General features: G+C 40.6%; 1 protein-coding gene across 14 annotated transcripts in view; it reads left to right on the top strand.

Moving 5' to 3' along the window:
- The window catches only part of FGGY (FGGY carbohydrate kinase domain containing), a 413,290-nt gene extending 396,138 nt beyond the window's left edge, over nucleotides 1–17,152 (top strand). For all 14 annotated transcript variants that reach the window (XM_072730788.1, XM_072730787.1, XM_072730782.1 and 11 more), the window contains 2 exons: nucleotides 12,005–12,066; nucleotides 16,924–17,152. In XM_072730788.1, coding sequence (XP_072586889.1) covers nucleotides 12,005–12,066; nucleotides 16,924–17,005 — 144 coding nt within the window. In that variant the 3' untranslated portion in view covers nucleotides 17,006–17,152. The remainder of the gene's footprint in view (nucleotides 1–12,004; nucleotides 12,067–16,923) is intronic.
- Nucleotides 17,153–18,759: the final 1,607 nt, after the last annotated feature.

Raw genomic sequence — 18,759 nt, 5'->3', positions numbered from 1 at the left:
GGCCAGAGAATCTTGTCTGTATAGAATTAACTTTGAGGCAGGTAATATAAGTTTCTAAGGTGTTCAAACTCTTGAAAACTTTCCAGATGTTGTGCTTTCTTGAGTGGCAATCACCCATTGGCCTCCTTTGTCCTAAAGGAGATTTCTCTCTTCCAGCCATAAATGAAGCATATACTGGCCAAATGATTTCTGTGAATTAGAGGTACCAATTAAATTTTACTAAGCGAGTATTTGTGATGATTCTTGTTGGTCAATGTGTTTGATATAATAAATGGTGGATTATACCCTAGCTACCAAAGAAATTAGAGCCAGAAGGGGTCTGTGCAGAGATTGAAAGAAAAAGGAAAGGCTTGAGAATCTTGATACTACCATGAGGTGAAGAAGGACCTTTGGTAGGAATGATGGGATAAAGGAGAGAATTAGACTGATGGGCAGTTGAAGCCAGAAAGTGGCTATTAGAGCATTGGGATATACATAAATGTACCAGTACCAGTTGGTGATGAGTTTCAGAGTTTGGCTGTGGGGATGAATGCTGGAGTAAAGTGGAGATGAATGGTCCTGGAGTTGGAAGCATTTTGAAGCCATAAGACTCAAGCATTGGATAGGTCATGTAAATCGATACTTAAGTTTTCCAAGATATTGACAAATCTCCAGGTAGATGGGAAGACTAGGTGATCTGGGTCTCAGCTTCATTTAACATAGGGATACAAGCAAGAGGCCAAGGGTGACAGCAGTGAGCTGCATTGGATGTGGGCATGATCGTATATCTATCACCAGATGCTATAAACCTCAAAAGAGCAAAGCTTTTTGCTTGCAGATGGAGGAATAATTGTCTGGAAATGATTATACAGAGCCATGAGAATATTGACACCCAACACCTTCACTAGCCCACCCACTCCACCAACCTGAAATGTACCCAAATATATGCTTGGCAACTCTTGCCTTTTAATAAAGCTTCTAGGAAAACAGGGCTTGTTTCAGTTGATGGGTAGATAGTGGTCTTAGTAATAACTTTAGATTTAAGCATTTAATCTACAAAACAAGCCTATAAAATAAGTATTAAAGCTCCCATTTTCAAAATGAAGAATATGAGACTCAGAGCACTAAATGGTAGGGCTAGCATTTGAATTATGGTCTCTGTATCACTGAAGTCTTTGTTTTACAGTGAATGGTTAAGATTCGAAAGCTGTGTGTTTTCCTCATATTTCAAGTGGGAATATAAAGTAGGCAAAATGTTTAATACTGTGCTAGGCCATAGTAAGTACTATGTTAGCTACTACTACTAATTATTATTATTGTTCTTGTTGTTGATTTATAGTTATTATTATTGTTATTTGAGTTCCAGAACTCTCAGAATATCAGCAGGACCCTTTTTCCCCAGTCGATAATAGATCATTAGATGGGTAATGGCTTACAGTTTTGACATCTGTAGTCTGATGCTTGTAGTAAGAAGCTTGATATTTTGGCTTTTAGAAAACCCAGAGGAGGCAAGTCGAGCTCAGGTAAGGAGGAAGAATAGTTGCTCACCTATTCATATTTGGACCCAACCCCTAAGCAGCCAGGCCACATATTAGGACCCCACCTCAGAATATTGCAGCAATGGTAGGTAGCCTTCTCTATTGTAGAAACACTCCCCTGTGCTAGTTTGTTGTGGTTAAATTTGGAGTGAGACTACGCCTTACTGGAGAAACACAGTGGGCATGTTGCCTCTCAGAGTGGGCCGAGTAAAAGCCTAATAAAATATATCACAGAGTAATTGCTTCGCTTGTCAACTGGGAGTTAATCAAAAAAAGACACGTGCATGAAACCAACAGATTGCAGACCTGGCAAGACTTTAGAAATAATTTAATCCAACCCCTTCATTTTACTGATAAGGAAAGGGAGTCCCAGGGAGGGGAAAGGTCTCACTCAGGGCCATACAGCTGGCAGGAATTTTGTTTGTTTCAAAAATTAATATGAACAATCTTTCTCTACATCAGTGAATCCACCTTCCTGCCTTTGTAAACACAATATGATGACTATAATTGAATTTGTCTTTGACAGTGGAGAAAGTAAGCTTTTAGGGTCTTACAGGGCCCTAAAGACTTCAGGGGAAGATAAATTGTCATGGACTAACCCAAAGATCTGCAAATTGACTGGCTGTGGAATAAGGAATAAGCCTGGTCTTATTCATGAGTTAAGGCAAGTTTTAAATCCTACCTAAGCCACATATTAGCTTAGGCAAGTCACTTAACCTCTGTGAGCCTCTGTTATAAATTTAGATAAAAAGGCCTTTGTCACAGAATGTTTGTGAGCATTCAGATGAGGCAAGTCATACACAGTGCCTTACTAAAATAAGAATCAAATAAGTATATATGTTCAGCTAATGTTTAACTAATGCCCTGCTAAACATAGAGATACATCAATGAATGAGAAAGCCAAGGACCCTGCTTTGATGGAGCTTAGATTCAGGAAGGAGAAGCAGAGGTGAGGGCCACAGAGGAAGAGGGGGACAGTAAATGAAGATGCACATAAATTAGCAATATAATTTCAGGTGATGCTAAGTGCTAGGAAGGGTTTTAAAGAGAAGAAAATGAGGTGATCTGATAGATGTTTGGTAGAAGTGGACTGTTTCAGCCAAGTGGCAAAGTCTGGCCTCTTCAAGATTTTTTTTTTTAATTTTATTTATTTATTCATGACAGAGAGAGAGAGAGAGACAGAGACACAGCCAGAGGGAGAGGGAGAGAAGCAGGCTCCATGCAGGGAGCCCAATGCGGGACTCGATCCCGGGTCTCCAGGATCACACCGGGCCAAAGGCGGCACCAAACCGCTGGGCCACTGGGGCTGCCCTGGGCTCTTCAAGATTGTGTTTGAAGATGCCCTAAATCATATGAACAATCCAGACAGTTGAACACCCAGAAGAGCATTCCTGGCAGAGCAAGAGCAGGCAGGAACAAACTTGCCATGTTCAATCAATAGCAAGATGCCAGTGGTTTCCAGCATGACCAGGACAGTGAGTGAAAGAAGGTTGAAGATGACAGCAAAGCACGATCTGGAAGTTCTAGTCCATTCTGTAAAAATCTGAATTTCATTCAAAAGGCAGCGGGGGTCTATTGCTGTGTTTAGTAGTCAAAGCAACTATTATAGAAAAAAAAAAAAAAACTAAAGATTTTATCTCCATCCATGATTCCTGGCACACAGATCCAAGGAATCTCTGGCATGAAAAATGATATATACTTTTGTATACTGATGAGATGACTGGTGCCTGGGGATCACAGACAGCTTCCACATGGGTTGATTCAATCAGTGGCTAATGATTTTTATCAATCAAGCCTATGTAATGAAACCTCCAAAAAACCCCTGAACAACAGGGTTTGGAGAGCTTTGGGTGGTGTACCCCACAGGGTGTGGGAGTGCCCATCCCCTCATCCCCAAACCTTGCCTATGCATCTCTTCTATTTGGCTGTTACAGAATCATATCCTTCATAATAAACCAGTAATAGTAAGTGAGCTGTTTTCCTGGGAGCTGCTCTGGCAAATTATCCAATCCAAGGTGGGATGGCTGTTCATGAGAACCCCCAGTTTATAGTCAGAAGTACAGGAGGGACTTGTGACACACTGACATGGGAGGTAGTCATGGAGGACTGAACCCTTAAACCTATAGAGTTGAACACTAACTCTGGGTAGTGTCAGAATTGAATTGAATTGAATTGCAGGACAATTGTTGTTTGTTGGTGTTTGGAGAGGTGCAAGATTGATTGGTGTGAGGGAAAACCTCCACATGTGATGTCAGCAGCACTCTGTGTAGAAAAAGCCCAGAGAGACTTAACTCACTTGTGGATTCATTCAACAAATCATTATGGATTACCTATTCTGGCTGGGCACAGTTTTCAGTGCAGTAAATAAATCCAGTCAACCCCCCTGGCCACATGAAGTTTGTATGCTAGTAGGATAGTAAATATGTAAAAATGTATGGAGCATTTTCCATGTACCAGTACCATTCTGAGTGCTTTACCTAAAATAACTCATGATCCTCACAGCAGTCCAGTGAGAGGTGTATTATTACTATCCCCATCTTTAGAAGGGGAAACAGAAGTTCTTACAGAAGTTAAATCATTTGTCCCTGATGATATAGCCAGTATAAGTGGTAATGCCCAACTCCAGACTCTGGCAGTCTGCTATAGTCAGTCTATCGTTTTAATCACTGCACTATATTTTCTATTCCTGAAAAATCACTCTGACTGGCCCTGGGGCCATTAGGGGCTATTAATTAAGTCAAGAGACTAGTCAGGACGTGGTGGTTCAGAGAGGGGGATTGCTGAAATTCTTAGCAGCGCTGCAAGAAGGTATTATTATTCCCACTTTATAAATGGGAAAACTGAGGTTTAGTTCACACATCGGGTAAGTTAGCAGAACCCAGATGCAATGCCAAGCCTATCTCCAAAACCCAGCATCTTTCCACTAGCATCTCCATCTCCTGAAGCATTGCAGAGCCTCTCCACCCCCCCCCCCCCCATCCTTTATGATCAGGAGGCTAGTATGAGGTGTATTTGCAGTCAAGATTGGGAAGCTGGGCGCTTCAATTTTGTTTCTCTGTTTGGTAGGCATTATGTAATTAAAGTTACATAAAATATGAATATTCCAACACATTCACTCATACATGTTTATAGGTGTTTCTTCTTTTTTACAATTTTTGCATTGATATACAGTGTACATAAAGCAAAAATACACAGAGCTTAAGCACACAGTTTGATGAGTTTTGATAAATGTGTATACCCATGTAATCACTACCCCTAAACAAGAGCTATGTGTGAATGTGTGTGAGTAGATAGGTAGGTGGGTATGTAAATATATAGATAGAACTTAAAATTATAAGTGAAGTGAAACTCTTCACATCATGATTAATGATTAGGACTTCTCCCACTCTTCCTTTTTCCCATTCCTTCTTGCTTCTAAATTGACATTGTTGTCATCAGTGCATGGAGGTTACACAGAATACCAGGTGCAGGTCAAAAGATGACTGTATCAAAAAGAAAAAAAAACAAAATAAATAAAAGAACAACTAGCCATTTCTTCATGTTTGTTGGAGGAACAAAATCACATTGCTATACTTTCTGTTTTTCTATGGAGGGGTCATGTGCTTCAGCCCACACATTACCATGTGAACTTGTTTTCCAGTAAAATGACTCAGAGTTCGTCAAGAAGGCAGATTCATGTATTCAGAGCTATGTGTCAGCATCTCTGGAAGAAGGTACAATGTACTATACTGGCATATTGTGCACATGCACACACACACACACACACACACACACACACATGCAGTTTTCACCCAGGGAGTTCACACAATTAATAAGCAGCAGAAATGAGATTTGAACTCAAACTTAGGGGACTCATTCAAGGGCCAGGCTTTTTGTATTAGAGGGAAGAGAGGAGCATCAAGTCTGAGTGTGGGGCTAAGCGATGGCTTGGAGTTAGAACTGGACTTGAATTCTGGCTTTACTACGTATTGGCTTTATGACTTTGGGCAAATGACTTGTACTTTATTCTCCCCTGATTCATAAAATGGGGATAGAGATGATATCTATGTCATAAAATCATGTTGAAGACTAAAAAGGTCACATACATAAAGCAATTAGCACAGTCCACAGCCTAAAACAGTAAGCACTTGGGAAATGTTGCCTTGAACCACTAACATAGCAGTGGCCGTGGGAGTTGACTGCTAAATCAACGGATGCCACACTTTTTGAATCAGTCAAAAACATTTCAAGCTTGCATCCTCAGTACGTGGAGACTCACTGATGGAAAGGCATAGGGGTGTTCTACTGTACTTGTAGATTATATACACTGTAAAGCAGATGAAATATAGCTGAAGTAAAATATTTCCAATTCTTGCCTATTATGATATTTTCATATTAACACTATACAATACCTAAAGGTGTATTACATATCTAGAGCCAGATGGGTTTCTAATGATTTCTAAAGTCTTTTGATGATTTCTGAATGACTTTGTATATGCCTGTGTATCTATATCTCAGGCAGTATTCTAGATCATTTTCATTTCTTCCCAGTTTTTATCTTATCTGACCAGGTCTTCATTGCTTTTTATATTCTAATATGAAGAGCTAGTACCAAGGGGAAGTGTCACTATTTTCTTATTTACTTGGATCTGAATTATCACCATTACCTTTAATCTATTGACTAAATCTTTTTCAGCTGCTTGTCCATTTTATGAAGGTTAGCTTAAATAAAACAAGGTAATGAAACTAAAAAAGCACTTAACTAGAGAATGTAAGTGACAACATGGAGCAGATCTCTGGATGCTGGGACCCCATGGCGATCACCGTGCTGTCATCCCCTGTATGGCATAGAAATCCCATACTTCTTTTAAGGAACCTGACACATCTTATGTGACTCATGTCTACCCAATGTGTAGACCAACTGACCAATCTGGTGACAATCTCCTTATTAAATGCTGGTAAAGCTTAACTAATTTCTTTAGACTAGAAGTCATATAAATGGCACTTTTAGTGTTTTCTCCTGGAGTCCTAATGGTGTATTTGTGCAGTCCCTGGAGTACATATATGCCATTTCAGAGACACTGGCTTACATGGTCTTACATTGCCCCTGTTATGAAAGACCTCACCCTTTCATTCAGCAGCTCAGCAAACATTAACCAAGCACATATGAGAACTAGGACCATGCTAAGTTTGACATCTGCAATCACATGGTTCTTGTCTTTGGGGAATGCACAGTAGAGCTCCCACCAGGCTAGGTCCTGAGTATTCTTCCCTGAAGACTGTGACTCTGGACACTCCCAAACTTGCCATGTCCTTTAGTGCCTAAGTCTAGACTACCCGATAGCCTTCCCAAATTCTTAAGGCCACTGTTTTGCTTCCCCTGGCTAGGGGAGAAGGTACTAGATCCCCCATTCCTCAAATTGCCTGTAGTAGTGTGTCAGCCACTCATGGAATCCCATCTTCTCCATGGGTATTGAAGAGCCCCTTTCTTCCCTTACCTTAATTTCCTTGCATAACTCACCCCAGTGAAGCCTAACGCCCTTTGCTAGCTCCCAAGCCAGGCCATAACACATGAGAACTGGGTGTTTCCCATGCCCACGCAGGCCTGGTGATTACTGGTGCTATGGCCCAAGAAGTGGTGAGCAGTGTGTGTGGACTGGTATCTCAGCCTTGACACGGCAGGGAAGGGTCAAACCCCATGAATGCAGTCTTTCATGACCATGGTACAGGGCCCCTATTTTTTCCTACAGAAACCCTTGACTTGCTTTCAGAAGTGACGATCAAATGTGAACTTTCATGGTTTATTTATAGCTCTGCCTTATAGAGAGAAAGAAAAGAAGTGATTAAAATGCGATTTTACAAAATATTTTGTTTTTAAAAAGCATTCATTGTGTGGGCAAAAAGGAAAGAGAAAAGTCACTGTATTCATTGTGCTGTCTAGACTCTCAAACAAAGAGGGTAGCGTGCTGCAAATTAAGATTGTCCAGCTCCTGCCTGCTGACAAAAAGTAGGAATTTTGAGGCCAACTTCAAACAAACCCTTTTGAACAGAAATATATTGTGGGGGGGTGACTATATTTAGCACGTGTCAGCATTCCCATAATAAATTCATATTGTTATGCTGTGGTCATTTCCAGATTTATTGCAGCCAGTGGGTTCCTGAGGTTTTGGCTTTATATTAGTTATTTGGAGAAATGAGAAAAGCCAGCAGTGCTGTGTCTGATGATAGCAGTGATTCTCCGGGCATCCTCCTTATTGTGTCCAATACCCGTAAGGAGCCCTGCCTCCCAGGAGACGGGATGAGCACGAGTTGTTTTGAGTGCCTATCTAAGCATAACTTTTTTTTTTTTTTTAGAATGCAGTATTTTTTTTATTATCCTTAAATTATCAAATCCACATATGCCACTGTAGAAAATTTAGAAAAGACAAAAAAGAGAGAAAAAAATTGCAACCCATGCTCTTGAACCTGTTAATGTTCCGATACATTTTTATCCAGTGTTTATTGTGTGTATATAACTTGTGGTTAGGACAAACACGATTCTTGAGATAGAAATGACAAACAACTGACTTTTTTACTCCCACCACCCCCTAACACTTAGGCAATAGAGCAAGTTTTTCTTTGCTCTGGTTAAAAATCCCGGTAGTTGTATTGTTTTCTTAGATAAGTACAAAGTCGATCCTAGGTAATATAAGTTTTATGGTCTCCTTAAGTTGTGAGACATAGCCCAAACTCAGATATTAGATTATCAAGGAATATTTAATAATCATCATGTGAGTTTTCATTCAAAGATGAGACATCTCCCCACTTCCCAGTTGGGGTCTGTTGCACATGAGAAGACGTAGCTGGGATTGGTCTTCTCTCTTCCCTGCTGACTCCCTCTGGAGCATAATCATTTTTTTGTTTTGTTTTGTTTTTTCTTATTCCTTTGAGGTAGTTGGAGAGTATACAGGAAGAGAGATCAAGGGTTTAGAAAGTTCTTGTCTGATCAGTTCCCTTAGCCTATTAGGTGTTTGTAGCCAGGCTCCATCACACAATTTGTTTTGGAAATTCTCTACTTGTAGAAACCTCTCACTTTTCTTGCCCTTGTTAATGCTACCCTACTCTAGTTGACTGTTTTCTCTTCATTCCTAAGACACGGAATAAGTCATCTCAAGCTTTATGCACACTCCCACTGCCTCATGAGGTGGCCATATGGGATGGTATCTGAGACAATCCATGACAGCTCTCTCACATGTGGGCCACCAAGGGTCCATGGGAACCAGCCATGCTTTTTGGAGCCTGACAGACTCTGACAGTGCTGGCTGATTCCAGTGCTGGCTCCTCCACTTCTACACTGAAGCTGCCAGCCAGCCCTTCTCTTCCAGATGGGAATTCCACTCAGTCCATTGTGTCCCACAGTGAACACATATCAGGTTCCCTGTTGTTCTCAGTGAAGCCCTGCTCTCTTGACTAGCCAATGGGGAGACTCACTCCTCCCTTGAAAGTAGACCTGATGATACACAATAAAACAACAATTCGCTCCTAAAAATCTCTCTCTGTTCTTCCATGTGGGTGAAAGTTTTAAGAGTTGATTAATGGGTCCTCAACGACCCTTTTTTTTTTTTTTTTTTTTTTTTTTTTTACAGATTCTTCAGGGTGGTCTGTTTCCAGCTCACTTTGGTATCTTATATCTGTCAACTTTAGATCTCAGCCAAAACTTCCATTTTCACATTTTGTCACGTGTATGACCCTTAAGTTCATTCATCTCATAGACATTCCCTGAGTGCACACGATATACCAGATGCTGAGTTTGGCAGAGGAAATAATTATCACAGTTCCTGTCTTAAGGAGCTCATAGACTGGTCAGGAAGGCTGGTGTGTTAACAAAAAAAATGTGGTACTATGTCATAAGTGCTATGGTAGATGGTAGCACAAGTTGCAGTGGGAGCAAATAATTCAATCTAGGTGGGAGGCAGGCGGCAGGGATGAGTCAGAAAAAGCCTCCTCAATGGAGTCAATACCTGAGCTCAGTTTACTGTTTAAAGCTATATTTGTTTAGGGGACAAACTAACCTCTTTTAAAGCCTTGAGAATCTCTAGTGCTGGTGTTTATTTCTCGATAATTTATTTTACAAACAGGCAAAAGTAATGCGAAGAAGGGAAGAAAGCCCTGTGGGCTGCCATTGTATTTCAGTGGGAAGGGAAGGGACATTTTATGGAGCACCTCCTATAATACAGGTTTGCCAGGTCCCACCCATGAAGGCCATCTTGGAATGTCATCTCAAGGCCGCGGCATAAGCTCAACCTAGAGGAGTATTTCCCAAGGGCGTTTTCAGGATTCCAAGGAGGTAGAGGAAGCAGAAGCCAATCTGGGAGCCCTGCAGAGTGTCACTCCAAAAGAAGAAGTGAGGACAGACTAGAGGGCAAGCGCCAGAGTTGGTGACGGGGGATTGCTGAGGCCATCTTCACAAGATGTGGGGTTTACTTGAAGGGAATTGGAACTTAGTCTGTGAGGGAAAATACAGGGTGAGCAGAGCTCTTAAAATATCCTTGTGAAGTGGAATAGCAGCAACCTCACTAAGATGTGTTTGACTATTTATCCCTCCACAAAATGGCCCCAGATTGTCTTTTTTTGGTTCTTTTAACCATGGTTTCGTTTTCGGTAATTTTTCATAATTTAGAAAATCTCCTTCTTCCTTAAGACTGCCATTTCTTTCTGTTGTCACTGTGCTTGCCAACCTCAGCATCTCTGATTCCTAGTCAGCACTTTTAAATCCATTGAGGGCTAGGAAACCAGAGAACTCCTTCAGAATGTTCTTGCCATCGTTGGGGAAGAGTTGCTAGAGCATCCTAGCCAGAGTAGAAAGTATGTGTAAATGGTTGGTAGATGAGAAAATACCAAGTTTCCTAACCCTTGAATAACTACTGAAAAGAAGTTCATCCACTTCTAGCAAGGTGTTTATCACCCTCTCCTTTGATCAGAGTAAATGTCTCTTCCACTCTATGGTGAGCCCTGTGATGAAAGGGCCCATGTAATCTTCATCTCTGCTTTCTATATATGTTGAATGCTGCACTCAACACATACAAGGGACTTGTTTTTTTTTTTTTTTTAATGAATATTTTAGGTGTTAAGTAAACAGTAAAAAGATAAAGCTCCTGGCCTCAAGTAGCTTGCATACTGGGTAGGGCAAGGAGTAAGAGGAACTTAAGGAACATGTAAACCAGTAAATACATGGCATACCAGAAGGGAATCAGTGGTAAATAATATATGTAACATAAAACTTATATAATAGATACATAAATTATTTCTTCCCCAACTACTATGTAAATTTTCACAAGACAAAGAGTGTATCTAATGCAAATCTAACATAATGTCTGGTACATAACAATTAGTAAATATGTGGAATAAAAAGGTGTGCATATGTGACCCCAGGATGACTACATCTTTAACAATGAGTTCAATAGCCATTTCTAAGGCAGGCCTATCTGAGAAGCTGTGTCATGCCATTGCTTGTCATCTCCCTAGTCAAGTCTGTTGGACTCCAAAGTTTGGGTTCACTCCATTCCTTCTAACTTTTCCATTGCCTTACCAGCTTTAGGAGACTGCATAAGGAAGCCTAACCCTCTCATTCTTATAATGGAGCCCACACAAGCTGTGATTGGTCTTGATGCCACACATATCAGCCACGTCCACACAGATGCTGCAACTCAGTGTCTACCTGATTGCCCCATTGTAAAGACAGGAATGTCCTAAAGTCACAGTCCACAACTCAAGTAAATTAGACTCAGCCCAGAAGCCTCACACCTGTGTTCACAGTTTTAGAGAGTGCCGGAATAAGGCCTTATGTTGAACAGAAGAACTCTTAAGTATGTTATCCTAAAAAGCAGGTGTGAAGTGGGGGTCCACCTAGTTATTGTTATCTTGAGTTTAAGTAAACAATGTGCTTAGTGACTGATTGCATTGCATTGTTAAGGCCTTGTGTCCAGGTAATGATAAGGGAAAATCGTTTCCTCCCACCACTCCCTTCAGGTGATCACAAAGGTGCTTTGCCTTTGGGGTTAGTTAGGCCCTGGAGCCCTCAGTACTCAATCATGTATTAAGCCAAGGCTGTGTGGCTTTGGCTTAAACATTGATGTAACTTTTAATGTTCATTAATGTGTATTCTTACTACCAATGATAATAAGTTGAAAAAAAAAAACGGACTAACTGAATATCTTAAGGGGAGTAAATTCTAATTAGAATGTTCTTGGGCAGCCCCAGTGGCTTAGCGGTTTAGTGCTGCCTTCAGCCCAGGGCGTGATCCTGGAAACCCGGGACTGAGTCCCACATCAGGCTCCCTGCCTGGAGCCTGCTTCTCCCTCTGCCTGTCTCTTTCTCTCTCTCTCTCTCTCTCTCTCTCTCTCTCTCATTCTCTCTCAAATAAATAAATAAAATCTTAAAAAAAATAGAATGTTCTTGCTTGTGACAAACCTCACCTTGAGTTCAGTTTTCCAACTCAGCTCTTTGTGTTCTGTTTTCCATTTTGATAGGAGGCAATGGCAAGAATGAGCAAAGTTGGGAAGGTTGTGTTTCCCAGACTTGAGGATAAAAGGTAAGTTTATATTTTTTATATGCACGATGCTGAGGAATGAGGACATTCAAAGACATGTAACTGGAGAGCTAGAATAAGCCTTGGGGGCCAGTAATCCAGTTCTTTCATTTAATAGGTGATACGAGTCCCAGAGAGGTGAAGTCACTTTGTTACCTAAAGTCATGAAATAGCTAGGGTCAGACTTCGGGGTCAAATACAGATTTCTGAACCCTCAGATCAGGGTTCTTTTCCCTAGGTCATTAGCAGCAAATTTGGTCTTCGGTTCTGAAATGGGTATCTCTTATATATTCCATCAAAGGGCACAGTAGCATCTGTCTGTCCATCTGTCCTTTATATCACTTGACATTGGGGACTATAACATGACCTTGATCAGTATTTTAATCCCAATTCACAAAATACTAGTTTATTGAGATGCTGTATTCAAGGCATTATCCTAATTTGCCTATATGCAAGGCTTCCAATGGAATGAGACATAATCTTATGTATGCACATAGATCATTTCAAAATGAAAGGATAAGTTCTACAATAGAAGTATTACCAGGTAAGAAAGTAGCCTTTAAGAAAGAAAGGAATGTGACCATGTAGAGGTGAGAGAAAACTTTTGAGAGGAGATAAAATCTACCCTGACTTTAATGCTTAAAGGAAATGAGGAGAACATTCTCAGTAGAGGGACTAACGTATGCAAAGTTATAAAAGTGGGAACGGCATGCCATGTTCAGATAACTTATAAACAACTCAGAATTCTGAAATACAAAGTATGGGTTGGGGACTGGCAGGAGGTAAAATAAAAAGGAGGGAAGGTGGAGGGGGTCATCTTATAAGGAACTTTGAGGCCATGCTGGAGACCTCAGACCTCATCCTATGGGCAGATTGGGGATAGTGAACTTTAGGCAGTGGCAAGACCTGGCCAGATGTAGATTTTAGAAAGATCCCTCTCGGAGGTTGGATTAGAAGGCCCACAGGTAAAAGCAGAGAGGCCACACAGAAGGCTTTTTCAATAATCTAGTGATTGATGAAAACAGCCTCTATTAAGCCATTGGTGATGACTATAAAAATGGAAGGATAGGGGTGCCTGGCTGGCTTGGTCTAAAGAACATGTGACTCTTGATCTCGGGGTCATGAGTTTGAGCCCTACATGGGGCATAGAGATTACTTAAAAAATAAAATCTTCATAAAAAGCAAAATAAAAATGGAAGACAGTTGTGCAAGTGACTTTACAATTATATTTAATGTTAAGTACAAAAGTAAATTCCACCTCTTGTAACAGGCAAAGGTGTTGATCCCACCAAAGCATGGTCGGTCTTTAACGGAATTGAAAATGCCCATGGAAAAGCAACCCAATTTATTTTCCTTTTCTTAAAGAAGGTCTCCAAATGCAGTTGGATTGTTAACCCCCTGAATATAAAACCCTCTCTGAGAAATACTGAGGTCAGAGAGGCAGGCAGAGATACATGGGGGGAGCTCGACTCAGGAGCATGTAGAAGTTGTATTTCCCAATGGCCTTGGGAGTCTCCGCTAGCAGCTTCCTTCTTTTGTAGAAACAGATTATTCTTCTCCATCTCTCTGCTGACCCTCCCAAGACATTTGAGGGAAGTCTATTTTTAAGTTCGTTCAGCAAATCCACATGTTCTTTTGAAAAGAATCTTTAGCTTCTTAGTCAGCTGGGAGCACGCCTCTGGAGGCAGCACACATGGTGCTCTGGCACCATCTACAGGTGGCCCCAAGGCTTACAAGTAGAAAGATGGCATTTCCTTCTGAACGACTCCCTTCATCTCCTTACCTCAAATCACATTATTATCTCTATGAGACATTTACTTAGGTCTGTGCTACACAGAAACCACTGACTGAGTATGGGGAGAATTTGGAAGAGAGAGGATTTAGCTGATTTTAAAATTCAGGATCACAGAGAACACAATCTAGTGACCATGGTTCAATATGCTTTTTAGAAGATCCCAAATCTCATCTTCATGCCTAGACTGAATTTATCTGTGCACTCAGAGTAGTCACTTAAAAGTGCTGTGGAAAAAACTGGTGCTTTGAAAGGCACTATCAACCATAAAAAGGCAGTTTTCAGAATTAGAGAAAATATTTGTATATCATATTTAATAAAGGATTAATACATAGGATATACAGAGTCCTCCTAAGACCAAATAACAACAACCGAAACAACCCAAATCAAAAGTGGGCAGAGATCTTGAATAGATATTTTTCTAAAGATTATGTTCAAATGGCCAATAAGCACATGCAAAGATGCTCAACATCACTAATCATTAGGGAAATGAATGTCAAAAACTATAAGATACCACCTCACACACCTTACGATGATTACAATCAAAAACCAGAAAATAACAAGGGTCAGCAAGGATGTGGAGAAATTAGATCTCTTGTCCACTATGGGTAGGAATGTGAAGTGATACCACCACTGTGGTGGTTCCTCAAATGTTAAAAATAGCATTACCGTATGATCCAGAAATTTCACTTCTGTGTATGTACCCAAAAGAACCGAAATCAGGATCTCAAGGAGATATTTATACACACATGATCATGGCAGCATTATTCACAGTAGCTAAAACATGGAAACAACCCAAGTGGTCATTGCAGGTGGATGGATAAAGAAAAAGTGGTATATCTGCACTATTCAGCCTTAAAAAGGAAGGACTTTCTGACACATGCCTCATCATGGACAAACCTTGAGAACATCATGCTAAGTGAAAAAAAGCCAGTCACAAAGGGCCAAATATTATATGATTCCACTCATGTGAGGTACCTAGAGTCAAGTTCATAGAGGGAGAGAGAAAGTAGAGCGATGGTTGTCAGGGGCTGCAAGAAGGAGGAGAATGAGGAGTTATTGTTTAATAGGTACAGAGGTTTAGTTTTGCAAGATGAAGAGAGTTCTGCTGATGGAAGGTGATGATGTTGCATAACAGTGTGACTGTACTTAATGCACTGCAGTGTACACTTAAAATGGCTAAATTTCATGTTATGTGTATTTTGCAAGAAAACAAGTTTTGAAAAAAAGAAAAAAAAGCACAGGGGAACAATGTGCCTTGAACCTCAGCTTTCCATGTGTAAAAAAAAGGAAAAATACAGCCTATCCATCTTTTTGTGTTCCACGATCATGGAAGGATATAAAAACAACATCAATCTCTATTTATGAGCACATTGCAGCTCACACAGTATTTCATGTCTAAAATTCAGTTACTTTATGATGTAGGTATGGTTATCATCCTTCTTAAAGCAGGGAAACTGAGACTTACACCATTTAAAGTAGTTGCCCAGACTTCTCTGCCTACAAAGCCAATGCTTCTTCCACTGTACAAGGAATAAGACCAGTGAACAAAGTTGCTGCAAAATTGTCAGGATTAAAATGGGAAATCTTCAATGTTATGAGAAGGTTATTGACCCAAGCTCCCTTCGAGCTGTTTTGAGATTCCAGAGTCAGGAAATCCATCCCATATAACTAAGAAGTATTTAATGTTAAACTGTCAGAGGATATCATTAGAAGGAGAAAATTTCTGTCCCCTAAATCGTTCTATGATTAATAACTTTCAATGCCCATAGAACTGATTTTAGTGGAAACTACTTATCGTAAGATTGATGATAATGTTGGAGTATTAATTTTTAAAAAAAGTAGTGATCATAACTAGCACAGATAACACTTACTAAGATCCAGGCACTGTTTGAAGTGCTTTTCATGCATTACCTCATTTAATTCATATAACAACTCTATTGAGATAGATCCTATAATCATTCTCATTTTCAGATAAGGAAATTTAGACAGATAGATTACGTAACATACCCAGTGTCACACAGCTAGTATTGGCCAAAATGACATTCAGATCCAGGCCTCAGAGTTCACCTCTTAACTCTGTATTTGGCCCCATTACAGCTCATAAGTCTCCTGGGGAGGACCCATATTAATCTGTTTAGCTCTGCATGTTACAAGAAGTCCCTACATATACGCAGGGTTGCTTTTGCAATCTCTTTCTTCAGATTCACAAGCTTGCACCAAAAATCCTTCCTAAAGACTTCTTTCCAGAACATTCCAGAATCTACTGAGACATGCTAAATTGGCCTCATCAACCCCTCACCCCATGTCAGCTCCTCCCAACCAAGAGGAGTAAGGACAAAGTTGCAAGTGTTCATGTATGATTTGTCATAGCTGCTATTATCCCTTTCAAAATCAGACTGTTCTGCCCTCTTCTCCTGGTCAACACCACATTCAAACAGGTCCAGGGATAACAGGTCTACCAAGACCCAGACAAAAATTAGGAGGGCAAAGTCCACCCTGGGATGCCTGGACAGCAGGGCACCTATAGAAGGAAGATATTAGTGACATTTTCACAGGGTTGCACTTCCAGGTAAAACAGTCTGCAAAGGAAACGTAGGTGTGGAGTCCACAAAGGGTAATGAAAATGTTTGGTCTCATCCCTGGTCAGACTGTGGTTTCTAAACCAGTCATCAGACCTGGGGCTAGTCATATCTGAAATATTTATTGAAGCTGTGGATGAGCGAGGACCTGTGTTGAGCCTCAGCCTCTTAGTGAGTTACAGCTGAGGCCGTGAAGTCAGACCTCAGTTTGCATCCCAGCCTTGCCCGTGTGGAGCTAGATTACTTTAGATGTGCCTCTCTGAGCAAATGTCTTTGCTTCGACAATGAGGATAATAACACCCCCGTGTAGGTGGCAGATATAACTATGAATCATGCTGATCCATTGCTCAGGATGCTATAAGCATTCAGAAAATGAGAGATGTCTGCCCAACCATAAGAGATACATTCCTGTTCTTCTAAATCTAAGGGGAAGCTGCATAACGTTTTTGTCTGAGATCATTCAACATATTCATTTTTCTCCCGCAGATACTATGACAAGAAATATCAAGTATTCCTGAAGCTGGTTGAACACCAGAAGGAATATGCAGCGATCATGAAAGGAGACTGAAGAGAGTTTGCAGGTGCCAGTGCCAGAAGGTTCTGCGTCACTGCATTAGGGACTCTGTCTTCTCCTCTTGTATTCAAGACCCTTTAAGTATCACTTTATCTTTCCTGTATCATCTTTTAATAAAGACAACTGAGATGTGTGCAACCAGAACTGGAGTCTTCCATTTCAAAATACCACTGTTATGTAGTTTCTACAGACACCACCATAAAGACAGACATTTTGCATAGTGTCACCGGGTCTCCTATGGCAGTAGACCTTGGGGCATATGCAGTCCAGGCAAAGCTCGTACTTGTTAACTACGGCTGTGTCAGCCATTGAATGAAAGATGTGCACTGCTGTAGGTAGGACATCTAGTGCTTATTTTATAGGTGGCCAAAAGCTTATTATTAACTTCTTATTTAGAAGTAATTTCAAACTTAGAGAAAAGTTACAAGAATAGGAATTATACCAGAAACACCCATGCAACTTTTACCTTTTTACCCTTTAACATTTGATTTTTTGTTTGTATGTTCTCTCCACACACATATACGTGTATACACACAAGTGAATTTTTTGAGTCGTTTGAGAATGAATTCCCATAGACTTAACTTTTATAGAGCACTTTGGTTTAAATTTCTATTTGTATTCTAATTTTGTCAAAAACTCAAAGTCCTTCATGGTATTTTCCCCCCTCCTGTACAGGATCCAGTGTAGAATCAGATATTGTATTTAATGACAGGATCCTCATCTTGCAGTCAAAATAGGTACAAATAGGAACCATGAGTGGATCCAGGAGGGAATTTTGACAAGCCACAGGATGCATGCATGGTCTTAAAATGTCCCCTGACAGATTGTTTCGTAGTTACCAGGGGAGAAACAATGTTAACTATACAGGGAAGAAATGGGACAGCATCTGGATTGGGTGATCAAAATGAACTTCAGATGGGTAGATGGACATCACATGCCTCTAGATGTGATACCCTGAGGTCACAGCATCAGTCTGGCCGCGAATGCATAGCCTGAATCTAATCATGGAAAACATCAGACAAACCCAAAATAGGCAGCATTCTATTGGACTATATTCTTCAAAAATATCTTTCATAAAGACAAAGGCTATGGAAAGTTTCCAGATTAAAAGAAACTAAAGAAACATAATGGCTAAAAGCTTTTGATGTAGACAAGTATTTGAAAAAAAAAAATGATGGTTCTTTTGTTGATACCGTAACACATGCATGAAACACACACAGACATACACATATGCACATACACACCCTCACACACCCTTTCAGACCCAAGAGTAACCAGCAATGTTGATTCTAGAGCCATTGTAAGTCAGATGAGTTTGGACAGAGGACATACAGACTTCAGCAGAGAGGGGAAAAAAGCCACTAAAAGTCAGTCAACAAACATCTTGAAGTACTTCTGTACCAGGTATTGTGCAAAGCACCGGAGCATGGGGATAAATAAAGCATGGCCCAGAGCTCCTCATTTAATGCAAGTGAGAGAGGCAGAGACAAGTGAACCCATCAGAGTACATCATAAGAGATGCTCCAATAAGAGAGAGGGCCCCTGCTGCTGTGGGGCCCATCCAACACCCAGAAAAGGGGGAAGCAGCAGAAGGTTGACAGGTGGAATGGAAAGCAGCATGAGGGAAGGGCTTTGAGCCCTGGCGCTGGACTCAGGGCCTGGCTTTCCCTCTCTCTAGCTGTGTGACTTGAGAACGATCCTTAACTTTCCTAAGATTCAGCTTCCTCGTTTTTAAAATGAAGATATGA

Source organism: Vulpes vulpes, chromosome 12, assembly GCF_048418805.1.
Source record: "Vulpes vulpes isolate BD-2025 chromosome 12, VulVul3, whole genome shotgun sequence".
Classification (NCBI taxonomy): Eukaryota; Metazoa; Chordata; class Mammalia; order Carnivora; family Canidae; genus Vulpes; species Vulpes vulpes.
Note: the sequence above shows the minus strand (reverse complement) of the source record. Positions and strands in the feature narration are given on the sequence as shown.